General features: G+C 46.9%; 1 protein-coding gene across 4 annotated transcripts in view; it reads right to left on the bottom strand.

Moving 5' to 3' along the window:
- Positions 1–103: 103 nt before the first annotated feature.
- The window catches only part of PXK (PX domain containing serine/threonine kinase like), a 48,652-nt gene continuing 26,900 nt past the window's right edge, over positions 104–21,855 (bottom strand). Inside the window, exons 12-16 of one of the 4 annotated variants that reach the window (XM_027863788.1) lie at positions 20,843–20,929; positions 19,704–19,773; positions 17,859–17,921; positions 3,700–3,729; positions 104–1,507 (exon numbers count right to left, since the gene is read on the bottom strand). In XM_027863788.1, the coding sequence (XP_027719589.1) occupies positions 1,296–1,507; positions 3,700–3,729; positions 17,859–17,921; positions 19,704–19,773; positions 20,843–20,929 (462 nt within the window). In that variant the 3' untranslated portion in view covers positions 104–1,295. The remainder of the gene's footprint in view (positions 1,508–3,699; positions 3,730–17,858; positions 17,922–19,703; positions 19,774–20,842; positions 20,930–21,855) is intronic. The other 3 variants (XM_027863789.1, XM_027863790.1, XM_027863791.1) reach the window with 3 other exon arrangements.

Here is a 21,855-nt window from a genome sequence, read left to right as displayed (position 1 = left end):
GTGTTAGAAATGCTAAAAACATCTACCTCCAGAACTGTCCTTCCCAGGAATTCCTAAAACAAGCATGTATATTGAAGCTATATTGAAATGTGAAAAAGGAAGATCTTGCTTACAATAGGAGTTAGCTTTTATTAATAAAGAAATGACAAGAAAATAGGACATGAAAAAGGAAAACTAAAATTTAGAAAAAAATACTGTACAAATCTCTCCACTTTTACTAAATGGTGTCTCCAAGAATCCTTAAGGTATAGTGTCTTGAAATACCTAGTTCATCTATGTAGACAAGTTTCCTTGACATGGTTTATTATTTTAATAAAAAATACAACTGAATATATATCACAGGTTACATGAAACTATACACAATGACATTCTCTCTGCATAGTAACAAACACTGATGTATACTTGAATTCAAAAATGGATTATCTATAATCCTTTAAAGTGCAATTTGTTTAAAGGTTTAAGCAAATCATAAAATAAAGGATCTTTTCAAATCAGTAACATTAAGAATATGTAAGATGTATTTATGTTCAGTTTTTCCAAGATGGTCATTTCTTAAAGATGTTAAATTTATTTGTGTTGTAAGAAACCCTGCCTTGTCTTCAGCTGATTCAGGGCAGAATGTTAGAAGCGTATCTGATGAATCCCATTAATTTTGTCTCTTGTCCCTTTTCCAAAAGATTCTAATTAGAAAGTGGCAATTTGGGGTCTAGAGGGGCTGTTTGAACAACCCCAACTCCTAGGAAGTGTCCCTGCTAAAACTCACAGAAGACATCCACCTTTTTCCAAATTATTTTTGGGCCAATCAAAAGCTCAGGTTATCTTCTAAACCCAGCCACAGGCTGTGCTTTGGGCCAAGTGCTCTTATGAAAATAGCAGAGATGAAGCTGAATCAACAAAATGGAAGGCATCTCTGAGAGCTTGGAAAGTACTTGGGGACAGACAATATTCACTGCACCTCGGTTTCCCTGTTGCTCTCTTTCTGGAGGAAGGCAGGGCCACAACACAGAGTGCACTTGCTGCCATGATCAGAGTACTGTCACTGTTGCCCTGCTTTCTAATTCAGTTGGTAGAAAGAACCATTGAGGACTCAAAGATGCCCAGAGACAAAAGCAAGGTTGCCATTCACACTCCAACTCCTTGCCACATCATTGCCCTCTTGAAAAGATGCTTGGGTGGTCATCTGCACAGTGCCGCCCTCCTGGCTCGTCAGTCATTCTACGTGCAAGGGTGGGAGTACGGAGGGGGGGTGTCACAGGGAAAAACTAAAGATGGCAGCCAACTGTAAACAGTCAACTTCAGTAGATCCTTGGGGCACTGTGATCACAGGTGTCGGCTTTCTTCAGAGTACCTTTCTGAAAATTTTGAATGGAGCTGAGTAAGGCTCCTCGGCTGGTACCGTTCACAGACGGAGGCGGAAAGAGCGATGGTGTTGGTGCGTCCATGGGGGGAGGCAGTGGAGCCCCCGGTGGAGGGGGAGGTGCAGGTGGTGGCGATAATGCCGACACGCCTGAGGAGGTAAAGAAATGACAGTCAATAATAGATGAGAGCTCACAATGGCATGAATGGTCAGGCCACAACCGCTCCCCAAGAAGGATGTTACAGCCAACATGGTGAACATGATGGAAGGGTGGTGGGAAGAGAGCTGGTCCAGTCAGGAAGGTCTGGGTTCTAGACCTACCTATGCCCCGTCATGGCTGGCTGTGTGACCCTGGACAAGTCACCCAACTGAGTGCCTCTAGGTGCAGAGGTGCACCTTTAGGTGCAGAGATGCACCTTAAGGTGCAGAGATGGCTCAGATCTGTCTACACATCTACCAGTCCAGTCACAAGTATGGTGAATGTGCACACACACACATATGCATGCATGCACAGTGCACTCATCCACACATACACACATCCACCCACGAACACATCCATACACAGTGCACTCATCCACATATGTGTATACACACACGTACACACACATATACACATACACATATACACATGCATGCACACACACATACACACACGCGCGCGCACACACACACGCACACGCGCGTCATCCGCAGGATCAAAGATCACAGACCCACAGCCGGAAGGGCCTTCAGGGGCCATCTAGTGCAACCCTGTCATTTCACAGATGAGGAAACTGAGGCCCAGGAAGGTTAAAGGAACACTCGCATCAGTCGATGCCAAGACTGACCAGCACCAAAGGGGAATGCCCTCTGACAGCTTTCAATGCCTCAGCTAAACAGAATCCAGTCTAGTCGTTTCTGTGCTCTCGAGGCGGTCCCCGAAGGACGTCAACGTGTCAGTGCACAGGGCAACAGAATCAAGCCTTAGGCACTTACGAGTCGTGTGATCCTGGGTAAGCCTGCCTGCCTCAGTTTCCTCATACATAAAATGGAGATGATAACGTTTGTAAACCTTAGAGCACTGTCACATCAATGCTAGCTATTATGATTTTTAGGACTAGCATTTTTATACTTGACTTCAGTGCAGGGTTGGTAGCTGATGACGATCACTGTCTAAAAAGGCACTTTGTTTTTTTAATTTTTTTAGGCAATTGGAGTTAAGTGACTTGCCCAGGGTCACACAGCTAGTAAGTGACAAATGTTTGGTCTGAGGCTGGATTTGAACTCAGGTCCTCCTGACTTCAGGGCCAGTGCTCTATCCACTGCGCCACCTAGCTGCCCCTAAAAAGGCACTTTGACACCTTTGCTGGGGGACGGGAGAGCCATGTGGTAGGCCTGTCATGTCACTGACATAGGGAGCTTCCAGCATGGAAAAGTCTCTCTATCGATGGGCAACTTTACTGCGACTCCTAAAAAGTGCCCAACCTGCCCCATAACACAAAGTGTCAAACCACTCAGCATCCTCAGCTAGTTAAACCAGACCCACAGGAAGTCTCTTGGGAATAATCATACTACAATTTGCCATTCTGGAGGAAAGAGGGCTGGTTTTTGCTCTGTTAAAAATTATTTTTTCAATGATCGAGCATTTATTTTTTTCTCCCTCAGAAGAAGCCAAGCCCTTCTAAGACACCCCCATAATAAAGCAACATAACAGCCTATTTCTGAAATGTGCCTCCAGCCAGGAGGGCCATGCACACAGCCAGCTGGATGGTGCTTCTCCCTCCTCAGAGGAGGCTTGCAGGACGGAAGCTTCCCCGGCCTGCTAAAACGGGGCTCTGTCAGAAGCCAGGTGCCCCTTTGGGTCTCTGGAGGACCTGACCTTAGCACCAAATTATGGAGGAACGAGAAAGATTCTGCGGTCAATGTCAAAAAAGGGCTCTGGGGGGTCTGCTGTTGAAGCACTGAGGGGCTCCTGTTAGAGATTATACATCTTTTCCTACTCAGAACAAAATCAGCAAATGCAGGAAAACCCTCCAATAAAGCACAGGGCTGTGCTCTGGATCCAGTGGTATTGTGGGTCAGCCTGCCCTTGGTGCATACACACATGTAAAACGCACAGAGAGGCCTATAATGCCGGCATGAACCTCTTCCAATCCTGGGAGGGCACGGGAGCAGGGAAGGGGAGAGTTCTTCCCATTTCTGCCAGACTGCAACTGAGACCTAGTAATACAGGACCAAAGATGGAACTGTGGAATGCAGACAGATGAGGACCACCAATGGGAGAGGACACGGGAGACAAGGGCCAGCAAGCACAGGGCGTGGGATGAGCAACACGTGACATCTCCCACCTGGGAAGCACTCACCTTGACTGATGTTATTTACCCACAACACAGCTGAAATGAAAGAATCACACGTGAATGCACCCTCTTGCTTCCTCGTATCTGTATCTGTATGCCCAGCACTTAGGACAGTGCCTGGCACCAGGTAACTCCTCAATAAATGCGCCACCTATTATCTCCCCAACTCTCTATCTCTCTCTACCCATCTACTATCTGGCTCTGGGCACTCTCTCTGGCTCTCCCTCCTGCCTGGACCACTCTCACCTAGATGCCGCCGCATCTAGACCTCTCTGGCTTTCTTTAAGTTCCAACTAAAATCCTATCTACCTTCTCCAGGAAACCTTCCCCAGCCCCTCTTAGTGATTTCCATTTTATCCAGTGTATAGCTTGTCTGCATGTATCTGTTTGCTGCCTTCCTCATTAGACTGTGAGTTCCTGGGGGACAGGGCCTGTCTTTGGCCTCTTTTTGTATCCCCACAGGCTCAGTGCCTGTTGGACCAGTGTTGTCCCCATCTGTCTCTATCTATTCCTGTAATGATAGCGCTTCAAGACACAGACAAACTCAGATCCAGTCCCACTGTTTCTAGACAACAGATAAGTGATGAATGAGGAATGAAATGCCGCCATGTTTGATGGGAAGTGGCCCACGGAAGAAGCTACCCTGCTTCTACAGGGGGTTCAAAGCCATGAATGCTTTACTGCTGCACTCCAACTTTTGGGACATCAAACGATTACCACTGAAATGGACTTTTTACCAGGTGAGAAGGTCCAGCTGGGCGCAACGAACAGTAGGCCTGGCCAGAGCCTGGGAAATGTGGGTTCAAAGCCACTCCTCTCTTACATGCAACCCTGGCCACGTTCCCTAAACCCCAAGTCCTCCAAGCTGGCTGAGGGATAACTGCACGAGGGAGTTACTCATCTGCATTCCTAATGGGGAATCTACACAGGAGAAAACATAGGTCCCCCAGGTAGACCCTCCATCCCCCACTACCGAGGGCCTTCAGATCTTTTACAAAGACTCAGCAGGTGCAGATTTGCTAAGGGAGGCGGAGCAACCCTTTATGGCGCATGTCCTGCCCAGTTTGTCTAAGTGGATCTGTCCAGCCGGACCACAAGCCTGCCAGATCCCTTGAGACCCCACTCTCGCCCTTGGCAGGGCTTAGTGCCCATGGAGCCACCAGCGACTGGCTTTCACGTTTGCAGCCCAGGCTAAGTCAGTACCAGCCTCTCATAGGTTTCTGCGCTACCCAAGGCCACCAACTGAAAAGGGCTCATTTTAAGGAAAAGGCCCAGGACACGTGGAGATAACACTTCTGACCAGAGGGCCTGGGCCTTGAACTCTTCATCTGTACTTATCCAAGCATACAGAGAAGGCCAGATCCAGAATTGGGAAGGGCCTCAGAGGCCATTGAGACCTACCCTCATTCTACAGAAGAGGAAATGGAGGCTGAGGGAGACTAAGGTCACCCGGCTAGGAAGCGGCAAAGCCAGGATTTGAACTCAGTTGCCCCTCCGGTCAATCACTGCACGCACACCCACGTGCTCAGGTTTGCTAGATGGCTAACAGGTCATGGGGGTCAGGGCTCCAGGAGGACACGGGATGAGAGGAGGATGTCACGGAGAACAGGAGCAAAATAAAGGTCTAAGGTTTCCAAGCAGCAGTTTGTTTACACTACTGCCTGGCACAGTCACCTTGATCAGGAGGAAGTGGGGAAGGCACTGAGGGGATGAGGGGAGGGCCCCAAAAGAAGGGACTGTGGGGCAGGTGAGGGAGTGGGTCTAAAGCTTGTGGCCATCTACACCAGCAAAGGGCTTCGTGAGCTCCCAAGGAGATCAGCCGGGGTGGGCTGAGTCAATCTTCTGTGCCAGGAAAGATGGCAGCACAAAGCAGGAGGAGAAAGGGGAAAACAACTACTCACTTTCACTGAGCCCCTTAGGGTCTTGAGTGAAAAGAAACAAAGGCAGGATCCTCACTCCTGCATTTTCTGACTTCTGCTCGGCCTTTGGACTTTCCCATCAACTTCCACCCAAAACTGACTGTATCTTAATTCAACAGGGAGCCGGACACAAAGTATGCGCTAGATGATGAGGGAATGTTGCCCAGATCACAGAATGGAATAGTAATTACATGATGGACTATCACTACTGAACCAAAAAGAAGGACGGGTATGAAGAACTGGGAGAAGCATGGGAAGATGACGGATGAGGTGACATGGAATGAGGAAAGCGGAGCCAAAAGAGCATCACAGCCCTGTAACTAAAGTCAACACGGAGGAACAACCGACCTAGCCAAGGCTGACCTACAGGGTCAATGGCCGGTCAGAGTCTTGCCTTTCTTTCAGCAATCAGCAAACTGACTTCTTCAGGGAACAGACTCTGGGAGCATACTTGTCTGGCTGCTTGTTGGGAAATGTTGTTTGGTCATGTACAAAATTTAGGGGTAAATTTTAAAAACAAAAACTCTACCCATCAAGCTAGAGTCCACCAGGATAGAGGCCATTCACCTATAATAGGCAATGGTAGGTGTTATTTCGATCCGACTTTTTTTAGGGGGGAAGATTGTTTTGAAATAAGTCATACACTATTCACTCTTTGACACTGTTGGAAACTTTAGATTCACTGAGTTCACTGACAAACTGTCCCAACCCCACACTAACAGATCCACCTTTGAGCGTGACTATGCTAAGGAAGGACAGTCAAACTTCTTTGGGTGGCCTTTATCCCCATTCATCTCTAGGACAGCCACATAGAGTGGGCAATCAATTTTTAAAATACTAAATGGATGCTAATCAAGGCTTCCAATCTGAGCATAAATATGAAAGACCATCCAGGGCAACTTAACTGTCTTGAAAGAATATGAAAGAATGACTGATGGAAAAGGATGACCAGCAACTCTCCATTTTCACCAATGACTAGAGTGGCCAGGATCCCCCCATGGGATGGGATTGCCCTGGATTGGAGTACTCTATTCTCGCATCTCAGAAAGAAGCGTGAGGGCAGCGAAAAGTCTTGTATATAATAAAGGCAGAACTGGGAAGCAAGCAAGACCTCGCATATGTGACTCACTTTGTGCCCCTCAAGTCACATCATTTCCTAGTTGTCATGGAGAAGTAAGTCAGCCCTTGTTTCTCAAAATCTTTCCCCCTTGCTCGGTCCACTCCTCCACTCATCATCACCAAGACACCTCTTTCAGAAGAGGTCAGATGGGAGTGAAGCTGGCAACCCAGCTGAGACTAGAACAGGAGGGCAGAGACCAGAGTGAAGGAGGACTGACTTCTTTGTAAGAAATCTGGAAAATGCCCAAAAATACTTCATTGAATGAGAATGTGGACCTACTTACTCAGGATATCTTTTTGAATAAGGCAAGCTGTCTCAGTGTAGTACTGAGGCTATCTGAGGAAACGGGCTGACAGGAGTTTTCCTTGGGCCCATTAATCTATGGTAATTTATTTAGCCAAGGCCCTGTAGAGCACAGTAATTCACTGGCCTGACAATTAGCCACCGATGTTAGGGTTTAACAACTTCTTTTAAAGTTACAGTCAGAGTGAAAATGGAAACTCTGCAAGGTCTGTAATGAGGATGGGACGAATACAAATGAAGTCCCTAATTTTTTTTTTTAAAGATGCTGTATTTCAATGAACCGTCCCAGACAAGGAACTGGCTTCTGATTCACTGTTCCTGCTGTTCATCTGGCTCAGTGTAGAAGTAATTCAGGAAAACGAGGTTACATTTTCCACACAGAAACGGAGCATCTTTAAAATTAGAGAAATCATGATCAGCTTACTTTACCGAAAATTCACCTTCAAAATGGCGCATGCTCTACTGAAAACAGCAAAGAGAAAGAAAAAGAGAGAAAGAGGGGATATGAGTCAGTATTCAGATGTTAGTGTCATTCAATCAAACAGTTAGAGGCAGCAAGAGGAGACTGAGGGACATATCAGTGTCTCCCCCGCCAAACCAGGACAGAATCCAATAAACAAAATCATTCATTGGTTTGCAAACATTCAAGTGGTTCTTTTAGTATTGGGGAAAATCATTGATAAATCAATTCATCACACCCCCTCTGAGCATTCCTTCTTTGTGAATGGGTAAAATCTTATTGTTGTGGGCTCAGAAGAACAAGAATTATTCCACAAAAATATCTTGTCTCAAGGCTTGGCCATTTGAAGAGCTGTTTGTTTGGCTAAGTATGACTTTCTGCAGTAAATAAAATTATATCAAGAAAACCGAGAGACCTGAAAATCAAGCTTGGTTTTGTTTGTTTTTTTCTTATACTAGACTACAAGGTCTGACATGAAAAGTTGCTTTGAAAAAATTAGGAGGGATTAATCGATGAAAACACAACTCATGACCATTTTTAAGCCAGAAGGAGGAACCCTGGGCTTTGTTTTTATTTTGAAGTCAAGAGGCTCCACAGTCACATGTAAGGAATAATACTTTCCTTAAAGCTGACTCACCTTGTTCTCAAGTAAATTAAATCCATGACTTAGCACAACGGGAAAACGTTTGTCCCCTGACTGTGCCCCAAGAATGAAGCCAATACAACTGTGCCCACGCACCTAAGACACTCCAGGAGGACAGCAGCAAGTCTTCTGGAGGGCAGAGGTTCAAATCTCAGCTCTGCTACATACAATGAGACCCTGAGTAAATCACTTTACCTCTCAGGCTCAGCCTTCTCATTTATAAGATGAGTGGGTTGTATTAGATCAGGGTTTTTCCACCTGGGAGTCGGTGAACTTGTGATTTTAAAAATATTTTGATGACTGTATCCCAATGTATTTGGTTTCCTTTGTAATCCTGTGTATTTTATGCATCTAAAACCATAAGTCTGAGAGGGGTCCATTGTTTCATTCAACTGCCCAAGGGGTCCAACAAACAAAAGTTAGGAAGCCCTGGACCAGGGGATCTCAGAGGTCCCTGAGTTACCCTCTGGTATCAAGGAAATAGTCTCTTCAAGTGTAAAAGGAAAACAATAATGCTGGTAAAGGCATTTGAACCGAAGTTCAGATAAGACCATTAAAGGGGGCTGAGGGAACACGGTGGGGAATATGCAGGGCTGGTCCTCAGCAGACTGGATTCTAATTCTGGGCAACCCTGGGAAAATCACTCAGATTTGGCCTCTGTGAAAGGTGATTATGTAGCAAACAGTGGGTACCAGTCAATGTCCCTCCCATCGTCCCCTGGATGCAGCCTGTGCTCGGTTCCAGTCAACCTCCTCTTTGGGACCCCCTCGAGGCAGGGACAGTTCTATGCCCCTTGCCAGCAGGAAGCAGTTTCAGAAGCCGAGACCTCAGCTCCTTACCCCAAAAGAATTTGGGTCCCATTTGTTTGAGGGGAGAATGATGGGGATGGGATCTGAACCCCTAAAAGGAAAAGACCATGTCTTTGGGATCTGGACCCCAAAAAAGAAAAGCCCTGGACTTTCCCACATGGCCAAATCTCTGGCATTTGCCTAAGCCTATAATCCACTCAACTGACCTTTCACTGTGGCTATGCCCAATCTCCCAATTCTGTTCTGTCACTTACCCACTGCCCTTGGCCACTTCCCACCCTTAATCCTTATCTAGACTCCATTCTCCCTGGGCCTAGTGGTCTGGATCCCTGGTGTTGTTACCTCACAGTCACCCCAGTTTACTGGCCACTCCCATCCAGATCCTCCTTAGACCCCTCCTCCAGTCACCCCAGACTACTTGGCCGCTCCTAGATCCCTCCCACAGTCTTTCTGTATATAAGGTCCACCTTGGCCACCACTAAGGTAGTCAGATTCTTAAAATTTGGCCCCACTTGCTTTAGCGATACAGATATAAATTGAGTCTGGCCGATATGGTGGATTCCTAAAATCTCGCCCAACCCCGATCAATGTTCTAATAAATCTTGTCTTTGGCTGAAAAAAAAAAAAAAAAAAAGAGAGCGGGGACCATGATATTACTTATTCCATCAGGTTGGTGACTTAGAGCCGCAGACAAATGTGATGATTCTAAGTCATATAATGAAAGGAGCTTATAAACCTTAGGATCATTATTTGTCCTCTACTTTCCCCATCCTGGTCTTTGAGTCACCATTGACTTTCCTTTGGATTCCACTTGCAGATTTTTCTATTTTTGTCAATTCTTCCTTTTGGAACCCCAAAACCCAACCATATAAAACCACCTGGAGGAAAGGCTCAGTACTCTCCCACTCAGGATGGTGAAGGGCCTGTGTCTGTCTAGGACACAAGAGGACACTTATCCTGGAGAAGAAAAGACTGGGGTGGGGGAGGAATGATGTGAACATGAGTCATCTTCAATGATGTGAAGGGCCAGCACATGGAGGAGGGATTGGTCTTGTTCTGCCTGGCCCCAAAAGGGCCAGGGGGAAGGGACAAAGAAGAGATTTAGGCTCAATGGAACCAAACCCAGCTACAAGGAAGACCTTCCCCCAAAGTGGAAGGGATGGCCTCAGGAGGTGGTAAAGAACCCCTGGTTTGGTTTGTTGTAGAAGATATTCCTTTGATGTCTTTTTTTTTTGGCTAGGCAGTGGGGTTAAGTGATTTGCCCAAAGTCACACAGCTAGTGAGTGTAATGTGTCTGAGGTCAGATTTGAACTCAGGTCCTCCTGACTCCAAAGCCGGTGCTCTATCCACTGTGCCATCGAGCTGCCCCTTGAAGATATTCCTTTGGTTAAGTGGCAGGATTCAGTTAGGCAGACCTTGACAAGCTGTGTAACCCTGAGCAAGCCCTTTGCCTCTGCCTCATTTTCCTCATCTATAAAATGAGCTAACAATAGTACCTACCTCTCAGGGTTGTTGTGGGAATTAAAGAGATATTCATAAAGCCCTCTGCAATCCTCAAAGCACTCTATAAATGCTAGTTATTATTATTATCATTCTTATTATTCCCTGGAGAGCCCTTTCCACTCTCAAATTCTGTGACTTAATAATCCTTTTTTAAGAATTGGGAAATCACAAATCAGTAGGTCTGCTACAACATAATGAGTGGTTCTTTAAGGCCCCTGTGCACATAAACTAGGATATTTTAAGGGATTCCTCTGGACAATGTGCTAGGGAGATTATCCTACTAATAGAAAGTCTAAGTAGTAGGGGGGATGCTTATTACAAGTTATAAATAAAAGGCCATGAAAAATCATGACCGTTCCTCGAGCTGAGGAAGCTCCTCCCCCATATCCAGCATCGAGGCCATCAATATGGCGGCCATCAGGTTCCTGATGTCTGGTAGGTACATTGTTTATGTTGGGCTCACAATGGCTTCCAAGACCAGAGGGGGCAGGTAGGTGCATTCCCAGAAGGTTAATGCTGTTTTTTCGAACTGAAAACCCACCAATGAGCAAGCATAAGACTGCTTTTAGCTGGTACTATTAGGGAAATCACAACAGTTTTTATGTTATTTGCCAGAAATATTTCACAAGCATAAGGCTATCTTTAACTGCAAATACATGCAAAATATGCACTTGCAAAAGCTTGGCTATTTCTTGTTGCTCCCTGGGTCTGTGACTTGGTCCCAAGTCCTAGGGAGTTTCCTACAGCCAGAAGTTAAGTGACTTGCAGAGCTGGGATCTGAACTCAAGTCTTGCTGATTCCAAGCCTGCTTTCTGGCCATCCCATCAAGCTCATTCTCTTAAATGGTAATACGACTGAGCCTAATGACCCGAGAAAGGAAGACACTGCTTTGGGCCCAACTGTTACAGCTACATGAGAATAACACAATGGCAACGTGAACCAAGAAATCTAGAAATGGTTTCTAATTCCTGCGTTAGGTGCTCTCTACTAGCTGGTGGGGTTATTGAGACAGAAACAACCCCAGGCCCTACATTAATTGAGGACCTGACATCTTACTAAGGTATAAACCCAGAAAATTAAATACAAAACATATAAGGGGATGTCTCTGGGGAGGATGCTAGTAATTGGGGGGCTCAAGACAGGCTTTCTGACAGCATGCATGGTGGACTTGGGAGTCAGTAAGACCCCGAGTTCAAATCCCTTCTCAGACGTTGGCTAGATGTATGACCTTGGGAAAGTCATTTAACTTCTATCTGCCTCAGTTTCCTCCCCTGTAAAATGGGGATAATAATAGCATCTCCCTCACAGGGATCAAATGAGGATCAAACGCGAAAACCTATGAAAAGAGCTTTGCAACCCTATGTGCTCTATAAATACAGGCTATTATTAGGAAGGGGCACTTGAGTTGAGATCTGAAGGAAGCTAGAAATTCTACAAGGTGGAGGTAAGAAGGTGAGAGCACAGCTCATGGAAAGGTAAAGGGGCTGGAATGTCAGAGACTAGAAACAGCAAGTCTGGCCAGAACATGGAGCCCACGAAAGAAAACAACAGCCACACTTGGAGGGATGGGCTACAGGGACGGGGAGGTCAAACCAAACAATGGAGATTTTATGCCTGGGGCAAGAAGGAGCCAATGAAGCTTCCTGAGCAAAGAAGTGACCGGTCAACCCCGTGCTGGAGAAAGACCAATTCTGCTGCTATGGAGAAGGAAAAATAAAGCATCTTTCCCTCTAACAGGAAATCTGAAAAAATATGCCGCCCCTTGTTTATTACTTCATCAATTTTTATAGATGCAAACCCCTTCTGGCTCAGTTTACTTGGGATAAAAGTAAATTCCTTCCGGGCACGAAATCTGTCTCTGAGAACTGCTTTTGGAGCATCTCATGGATTTTAGTTTATTGTTATCTTTTAAATATTCCATTATCATTTTTTACATTCCTTTTTTGGCATAATTGTTTGATAGCTTACTGGTTTCCATATGGTCTTAAATCCTTAATGCATGTTATGATTTTTAGTGATATTAATCTTGGGGCCTGAAAACATTTTGGTGCACATGCATATTTTTATCTGTTACTTTTCATTTTCTCACAATTACGTGATTCCATTTTTTTTTGCGTAAATTCAACTTTACCTAATGATGTAACTGACAGTTCTACTTTAAAAAAAACTTGCAAGTTATATTTTAGTCAGTCTCTTAAGTTAATGCTTATATTATCAATTTAATATAAATATCCTCCCTAAAATCCGCCTCCAATGGCACACCATTGACATACTGACATACAAAAACTGTCTGAGGGACTGGAGAAGAGAAGGCTTCCAAGGGGCAGGGGGGTGTCTTCGAGTATCTGAAGGGCCAGCAGGTGGACAAGTGTTCAGTCCCAGAGGGAAGAGCTAGGAGCGTGGGTCAGGGTTCGAGAGAAGCACACAGAAGCCAGATGTAAGAAAAAGCTTGCTGACATAACAATGAAAGCGCCAACAAAAGCACTCCAGGGGCCCACGGACTCCCCTCAGGGTCAGAAGAGGATTACAGATGTCATTTAGAACTGGAAGGGAGTCCAGCAGCCACCAGGTCCAATCAAGCCCTCTATTTTATGGAGGAGGACACAGAGACCCAGGCGAGTAACAAGGCCTGAGAGCACGCAGCTGGCCAACAGCAGGGCTAGAATAGGCAGCTGGTGGGCCTCCTCTTATCAGGCCCCTGGGGGCCTCTTGACTAAGATTCTTGGATCCAGCAGCTGTGGGTAGGGTCAGGCTGGGCTGTACAGGAATGAGGGTCTAGCAGGTGGGAGATGGAAAACAGTCCTGAGTCACAGAGATCAGAAGAACAGCATGGCAGAAACTGCTAGTCTTGGGGCTGGGGAGAAGGCAGGAGATCTACAGTGAAGGCAAGCCTTTTACACCTCTAGGACCTCCCTCTGCATCCTTCCTCAGACTTTGGTGAGCCCCTCCCTTCCTGCCTCATCCAGTAGAATGCCCCGAGATCAGTCCCACGCGCTCTCTGCTGGCTGTTTCCCTCTGCTCATAATCACACTCATGTCTCCCCCATCCTCAAAAGCCCCTTCCTTGTGGCTTCCACCCCTGATAATGACCGTGCCCCTCTCTTTTGAGGCTAAACTCCTTGAGAAGGCCACCTACAACGGAGGTTCCCACATCCTTTCCTCTCACTTTCTACAATCAATCCTGCTTCTGACCTCATCATTCCACCCAAACCCCACTCTCCAAAGTTACCGAGGATCTCTTAGGTGGCAAATCCAATGGCCTTTTCTCAATCTTCATCCTTCCTCTCTGCAGCCTGACACCGCTGATCACTCTCTCCCACTATCTGAGCACTCCTCTGTCTCCTTTGCTGGATCTTCATCCATTTCACCCCTACTGATTTGGGGATCCCCAAAGGCCTTCTTCTCTTCCTCCTAAACCATTTCACTTGGTGAGCTCATCAGCTCCTACAGATTCAATTAGCATCTGTACTGCTGAAGAGGGAAGCGAGGTGGCACAGGCCTGCAGTCAGGAAGACTCATCTTCCCGAGTTCAAATCTGGCCTCAGACACTTACCAGCTGTGTGACTCCTGAGTAAGTCACTTCACCCTGTTTGCCTCAGTTCCTCATCTGTAAAATGAGCTGGAGAAGGCGATGACTGAACAGCAACCGTGACTGCTGATGATTCTCAAACCTGCTTCCCCAGCACCGACCTCTCTGCTGATCTCCAGTCCTGCATCTCTAACTGCCTATTTATTAAGCATCTCAACCCAGATGTTCAAAACTGAACTCATTATCTTTCCCCCCAAGTCTTTCTCCTTTCCAAACTCACACCTTAGGAGTCATCCTGGACCCCCCCACATTCAATCGGGCATCAAGGCCTGTTGATATCAACTTTGCAATTTCTCTCTCATACATCCCCCTCTTCTGTCCTCTGACACCGCCCCTAGTGCAGGCCCTCATCTACAGCCTGCCTGCTTCCATTCAGTCGCCAAAGGGATTTTCCTAAAGCGGGTCCAACTGTGTCATCCCCTACTGTAAACAAGAATCACCTCTACTTGGCATTCAAAGCCCTTCATAACTGGGACTCTTGGGCAGGCCAGGGAAGCCTCTAGACCCTCCGTAGAATAGATTTTAAATTTTAAAATTTAAAATAGGTTTTAAATAAAACCCACGGGATTATGAAGGAAACCAATGATACTGAACTATAGCTCCGCAAATATTTAAAAAATAAGTTCACAGACCCCAGATTAAGAAGCTCTGCCAGTGTCTTACTTGAGAGGAAATGGAGGTTTTTTTTTTCTTTCGTGGAGCATCCACATGCTAGTTCTTGCTGCATAAATGCATCTCCCTAATCGTGAACCCAGCAGGGAATATCTCTTGACTGGCTGATGAAAAGCATACCCGGTGTCCATGAAGACACTTTATTTAGAGATGCATCACTGTCCTCGCATCCCCTCGCACTAATGCTCTCTCTCCCCCCTCCCCTTCACAGCAAAGCTTCCAGTAAAAGCTCCCTGCCTACCTGCCCCAATTCTCCTCCCCCTCTTAGGGCCAGCACAGTGCCTGACACACAGACACCTGATGAATGCTTGGTGACTGACCGCTGGGTGGGGGAGGGAGAGAACAAAAAGGACCCATCACGTGAATCACTGCTGGCTTTGGAGGACCGAAGGACCCAAGCTGGGATCTGGAATTGGGGGGCTGAAGAGCTCTGTTGTTGAGAACAGAATAAGAGCTGCCCGCTGGACCGGCGTTACCAGCAAAATGCTGGGTACTGTGGGAAGGGGCTTCCCAAAGGAGGGGGCATTTGAGAGGAATCGGGCCATCGATAGAGAACGATCACTCAAGGCATAGGGAGGAGGAGGAGCAAAGGGACGAAGGCAGGGGAGCAGGGGCGTGGAGTGGGGGCCTGGGAAAGGGAGGGGGGTGGACAGCAAGTCCCTCAATGTCACCCTTCTCTCAGCCTCCCCTTCTCTCCCTGTAAGATGAGAAGGCTGGTCTTAGTGGCTTCCAGGGTCCCTTCTGGCTCTCCATCTCCGCTCCTATCACCAGAGCACAGGGTATCTGGTGAGGAGCAGAACAGATAAGGCTGAAGAGATAGAGAACTGGAGAGGGCCTCAAGCAGAGGCAGAGCCCCAGAGGGAGGCTTTGGGGGGTGAGGATGGGAACCCACCTGGGAGGGGGAGGGGCAGCTGGACCAAGTAACCAAGCACTTCCGTGAGATCCCTTAACACACTGAGGTGGGATTATTACATTAGGTGGAGTGGGGGGGGGGGGGGGGGGGGGATGACAAGGGCCCCCTGCCCTAGTCCGGCCAAATCGATGAAATTCTAGAAAGTAAGGAGCAGGAACAGAGACAAGGAGGTATTTTAGTTCTTAAAGTGAAGGGTAAAAAAAGTGTTAACACTTTATTACCCCTTCATGGAGGTGGGAAAAGCTCTCCGCTTAAACTTGATGGAATAAGAAGGCCTCTAGCAACAGCCCTGGGAGCCCTGCCCTGTGTGGATCGAGCCTCTCTAGGGGCTCTGAGTACAGGACAGTTCTGGCAGTTCTGGGCGGAGAAGCCGGGCCTCGAGAGGGAAGTGTTCCTTGTTTCATGGGGGTGGGGGGAAGGAGGGGATTAACCGCCCCCCCCCCATTAGCCACAGCAGCTACCTGCCTAGTGGGCCTGGTCAGTCACTACCAGCTCTGTGGGTCCAAAGGGAGCTGGCCCTGGCGGTCAAGGACAGAGCTGCAGAGTAGAGCTAACCCAGGAGCCGAGGTATGTGACATCTAGAAGAGAAGCCGGGCCCAGGGAGACAGCGAGAGGGTCCCACAAGACGGGGAAAGCCACTGAGGAAAGCCACGCTCCCTGGGTACCGCTCTCTACAAGTACCCTCTATTCTCCAGAGATGTGCCGGCCCACTCCTCAGTCACAGCACGTGTAGTGGCGAAAGGATCCCTGCACCCCAGGTGGGGGAAGTGGGGGTGTTTATTATTCTCCTTCTAAGGCCATGCCAGCTTTTGCTGTGCTGACTGCTAGGCTAGGAGTTGTGTCCCCTGACTATGAAGGGTAAGCACGCTTGGGAGCCACAGTTTTAGGAGGGCAGACCCAGAGTATCCTGAACCTGGGGCAGCTGGCCCTCAAGGAATCCAACTTGTGGGTGTAACTAGGGGTGCTACAAATACCGTAAAGTTTTAAAGATACCTATGTGCTCAATATCATTCAATTTCTAAAAGCTAAATGCCCCTTGTATTTTCCACACAAAATCCTTGGTATAATCAATCTAATCTCATTCAGACAGGGGTGGGGGACAGTGGGAGAAATGAGTTCAGAGACATTTTAAGATAATTATCTGTTTTCTCACGTGAGAATTCTCTGACGTTTCCACCACACTCCAGGAACCTCACCATTAGGACGACCTCAGCATCCTACGAGATCCCATCAGCCTTGGGCTCTACCCTCTGCCTCTCTGACTCGACAGTGGGGCCAGAAACTCCAGAACCTCCTTTAGGGAAGACAGCTCAGCTCACCAGCTTTGCATCCACCTTCCAGGGTGCTCTTGCCCCAGTAGATTGTAAGCTCCTTGAGGGCAGGGACTGTCACTGTTTTTTGTATTTGTATCTCTAACTAGCACAGTGCCTGGCACATAATAGGTGCTTTATGAATGTTTATTAACTGACTTGACTGCTCAGCTAGTTCTGTTCATAAGAACTATCAGAAGATGCTGACTGGCAAACTCAGGAGGGCAAAACCCAGCACAGGATTTGGCTTATTCCTTGAGAAATTAGAAACTGAAGAGCTGACATAATGAAACCCTGGATTAGAGGAAACCTATATCTAGGCCACACTGGCTGAAAACTGAAAAACTACCACATCAGTATGGAGTCATCGTTACTATAAATCAGGGGCCAGAAGCAGAAGATTTATTCCGAATGGAAAACTTCCCAAACTAAGTGCCAGCAACGAGCACTTGACCAGTTGTGAGTGGTTAAATGTCTAAGTCGTTGGTAATAACTTTACATGTAGGAATAAAAAATGGTGGAACGTATTTGAAGGTGGCAGTTGGAAGATCAAGTCCTTGGGTAACAATGATGAGACTTCCATCACGTGCAGACATAGGGTATCTCAAAATTCATCACCAAGGCAATGAGTTGAAGACCACCGAATGTCCCAGGAACATTCGTGGAACACATCTCCATTATCCACAGGAGAGAAATAATTGGGTCAGTCAGGCTCATATTGCGTATCGAAATACGACATGGAAGACCAACTGGTCACTGCAAACTTGAACCATATTTACATTCAAATACCATCTGCTTCCCAATAACAGTCCTCTCTTGCTCAGACACTTCCTTCTCCTCATGGAATAACACAATCTTCAGCTGAGCTGCCGTCCCCATGATTGAGAATGAGTAGTTACACTTATACTTTTGACAACTCACTCACCTGCCGTCGAGGGCGGGGTTGGAGACGATGGGGACGTCAGTGGAGAACTTGCCCCAGATCCTGCTAAGACAAAAGAAAGAGTCTCACATCAACTAAAGAAGGATACGGAAAAGTCAGCATTAGCCAAGAACACCAATGAGGATTATCTACTCTCTCTGCTCACTGACAGAATTCAGAAAATTCAGGGAAAACTGCTCATTGCCAGACTCCACTTCTCCCTGCATTACATTGCTCCTTCGGGTCTGGCCCCTTTTAAAATCCATTTCCATGATCAAACCGATTCTGCCATTATTCCTGGAGGTATGTGTCAGACCACTTTCCTAGAGCCCCACTCACCATCCCTATAATTTCCTTCATCATCCAAAGGGCTCCTCCTTGGTCACCAGCCCTCGGCTTGTGTTGTTTCCCCCATTAGAACGTAAGCTTCTTAAGGGCAGGGACTTGTTCTTGCTTTTGTATTTGTATGCTCAACACTTAGTGTGGTGATTAGCACATAGGAAGTGCTTAATAAATTATTTTCTTTCATTCATTTAGTCAGTTGGTCATTCATCCATCTGTCTAACCACCTTCCCATCTGTCCATCCATCCAATTTTGGGCAAGTTTCAGTAGCCTATGCAACGAAGAGTGCTATTTCTTCCTGCAGCAATGGTTACTCCTGAGGCAATACCAATAAATGGGAAGAGCAATTATGGCACCTCATCAGAATGCAACTGCGTTAAAAAAAAAAGTTTTTCCCCAGAGCCCAAGTGGGTGCGCTTGCAGTTCGAGCAGGACTTCCATTTTGTTTTGTACAGAGAGATGCTTTTTTCTGGCACTTGATGTTATGGTAAATCCCCAATTACTCAGGGATGACTGTCCAGTTTGGAGATCGCCCAGGCCCTCGCCTATTTCTCCAACTGAGTGCCCATCTTTCGGCTGTCCACCTTTCCATAATTTCACTGCTCTTTTTTTTTTTCCCAGCCAAAGACAAGGTTTATTAGAACATCCGTCACATTGGGCAGACTCTAAAGGAGTCTGAATGTTAGTGAGTTATTGGCTAGATTATAAGAATCTCAGCAATGGCTAGATTTCAAGAATCTCAGCAGGGGCTAGATTATAAGAATCTGAGGATCTTAATGGAGACAAGATGGACCTTATACACAGAAAGACTATGGGAGGGATCTAGGAGTGGCCAAATAGTCTATGAGGTAACAGAACTCCAGGGTGGCCAAGGGAGAATGGAATCTAGATAGGATTAAGGGTGAGAAGTGGCCGGGGGACATAGGGAGGTCTTGGCTAGATGAAGGGTAACAGATTGGGCACAGCCACAATGAAAGGCCAGTTGATGAGATTACAGCCTCAGGGGAACGCCAGAGATTGGGCCACGTGGGAAAGTCCAGGGCTTTTCCTTTCTGGGGTCCAGATCCCAACCCCATCATTCCCCCCTCAAACAAATGAGAATTTCATTGCTCTTTCAAGACACGCAATGACTCTCCTCGTTCACATTGATCAGATTCCCATTTTCTGTGCCAACAAGCCCCCTTTCTTCCCAGACTCCACGTGTCAATCCCAGCCGTGCTATGTCCTTACACTTGACTAGAGACCCTCTGGCAAAGCTCTATTTTTTGATAACCAGCTCTTCAGATCAGTTGAGAAGCTGCAGAACATACTCTTCTCAACTGTGTGAGAAGGCTTACTTGACTATTCAAATCTATTTTGTGCCTTAATTTGTCATTCCCGTACACCTCCATCTTCAGAAATGAGAGAGCCAGAGAGGCCTTGGCTGGCTAGGGAGCTCCCTTCCTCCACTGGGTTCAAGGCCACAGTAGGCGAGGCCCAGGCTGATGGGCTCTCTGATAAGTTACCTGAATTATTGGAGTTGCTGTATTTGGCCGTCTGATCTTCACTGCTTTCAAATGCAGAGCGCTTTGATTTCTTTAAAAAAGAAAAGGCAGAAAAAGGAAGGAATGAGCAAACAGGCTGAAGCAGTGGGCAGATTTAAAACAGACAAGGTCCTACGTGGCCTTCCTTACATGTCTAAGAAGACTAAAACCCAGCAGGCTTCTGGACTTGGGCATCTTGGCACCCAAAGGCCCAACATTTAAGAATACCTTGGAAGATCAAGCTGCATCAATTGATACACTTTTTAAAACCAGAAGCAAAGAAAATAGATAATGGGGAAAATGTTATTTCAAAGTAAAATTCTAGTATTTTTTGCATCGATTGAGGCATCTGGTCCTTATGGAGTTAGAGATCATCTAATTCAAGGTTCCTAACATGGGGCCTGTTTGTTTTTAACATAGTTATTTGTGCGTGTTTTGATAACACACATGATAATGTGTGTATATTTCAATATAATTGATTTTCTTTGTAATCTTGGGGATTTTATTTTGTGTACTTAAAAGTGAGTCTGAGGTGGGGTCCATAGGCTTTGCCATATTGCCCGGTGGGTCTCTCTCTCTCTCTCTTTCACACACACACCCCCACAGAAGTTAAGAACCTGTGATCCAATCAAACCCCTTCCTTTTAGGGAGTAGTCAATGGACTCAGAGAAGAGGTGACCTCTCTAATGTCTTAAGGAGCAAGGGCAGGATTTGAACCTGGGTCCTCTGGCTCCAAATCCAGCACTCTTCCTTTCTGTCCCACGGTCTCATAGAGCTTTGTTGCTCTATGGGAAGGCAAGGATAAGATTCTCACAGGGTGAGAAGGATCTGCTATTGTATTGAATGTGATTCATTAAAGTAAAACACACACACACACACACAAAACCTAAAGGGTGAAAGTGGACTAATGGACTCAGGAGGGAGACAGCTCGTTTTCCTGCAGATTTCATGCAATTTGTAAAAAAATAAAGGCTGCAAACCAGGGCTTCGGAGGTCACCTGAGCCGTGAGGACCAGAACCTTTGACGCAGACTTGCCGAGAAAGCTGCCATCACCCAAGGAGACCCTTTCCTTGTCCACACTGTCCAGCCCGGGAGGCCACACCACCCACACCCTTCTCACCTTTCGGGCTAAGATCTTCCGTTTCCTCCTCTCTTCCTCAGAGCCGTGGTGGGACTTAGCCTTTGTCAATCTGCGATGCTGGTGAATCTTTATAAAACAACAACCATAGACATCAGGCCTCTCCCACACAGACAGGATTCATCTGCCAGGCTTCAGTTCTGTCCCATAGATGGATGCCCCTTTCCAATGAGAGTTACTCTGTGACCCGGCGGGCATCTCAGGCTGGGAACCTTTATTAAGCTCCAGCTGTGGGTCAGGCACTGTGCTAGGGACCAGGGGTTGGAGGCTAAGACAAGGTCTGGGGTTTCCCTGGTATCGGGAGCCCCTGGAGAAGGAAACATCATCTACAGATGTAGGCCGGCTTCCTCTCTGCAGCTTACAGTCTTAAGAGAGTCGTGGAGAACAGGGGGTCAACACCAGACAGAAACAAGGGCCACTGCACGTGCTTAAGGCTCCCTGCAGGCTGCATGTGGCCTTAGGAAACCATTTTTTACGGATTTCTTTCTTTAGGAATACATCAACACATTAAAATAAAAGAAGACCTATACTTCAATCTAGTTCAGATCCTGCTCAGGAGTGCTGTGGGACCCATCTGACCTCTCTGGCCCAGCGCAATGAGAGGGTCAGGTTGGGGCCTGAACCCAGGGCTTCCCAGGACTGAGGTCAGATCTCTATTCACTACCCTGGGTTTGTTGCTTCTCAGGGGCTGAGGCTTCAGACAAAAATGAAAACAGCCCCTGCCTCAAACTTTCAATTTACCAAGGGGAAGGGACAGGTGCCAAGGGAAGTCTAGAATGTATACAAAGTGATTGTGTGTGTGTGTGTGTGTGTGTTTGTGTGTGTGTGTGTGTGTGTGTGTGTGTGTGAGAGAGAGAGTTAAGCACTAACCCTAACCCTGAGGGGGTCAGGAAAGGACACGTGTGTAGGAGGGGGCCCTGGCACTGGGCAATGGGGACAAGGGGGATGGCTCATGAGAGCATCTCGATATGGGAGGCCAGGGAAGGGTGTGCATG

Source organism: Vombatus ursinus, unplaced genomic scaffold (genome assembly GCF_900497805.2).
Source record: "Vombatus ursinus unplaced genomic scaffold, bare-nosed wombat genome assembly UNPS02014773.1, whole genome shotgun sequence".
NCBI classification, from domain to species: Eukaryota; Metazoa; Chordata; class Mammalia; order Diprotodontia; family Vombatidae; genus Vombatus; species Vombatus ursinus.
This window is presented reverse-complemented; position numbering and strand designations above follow the sequence as displayed.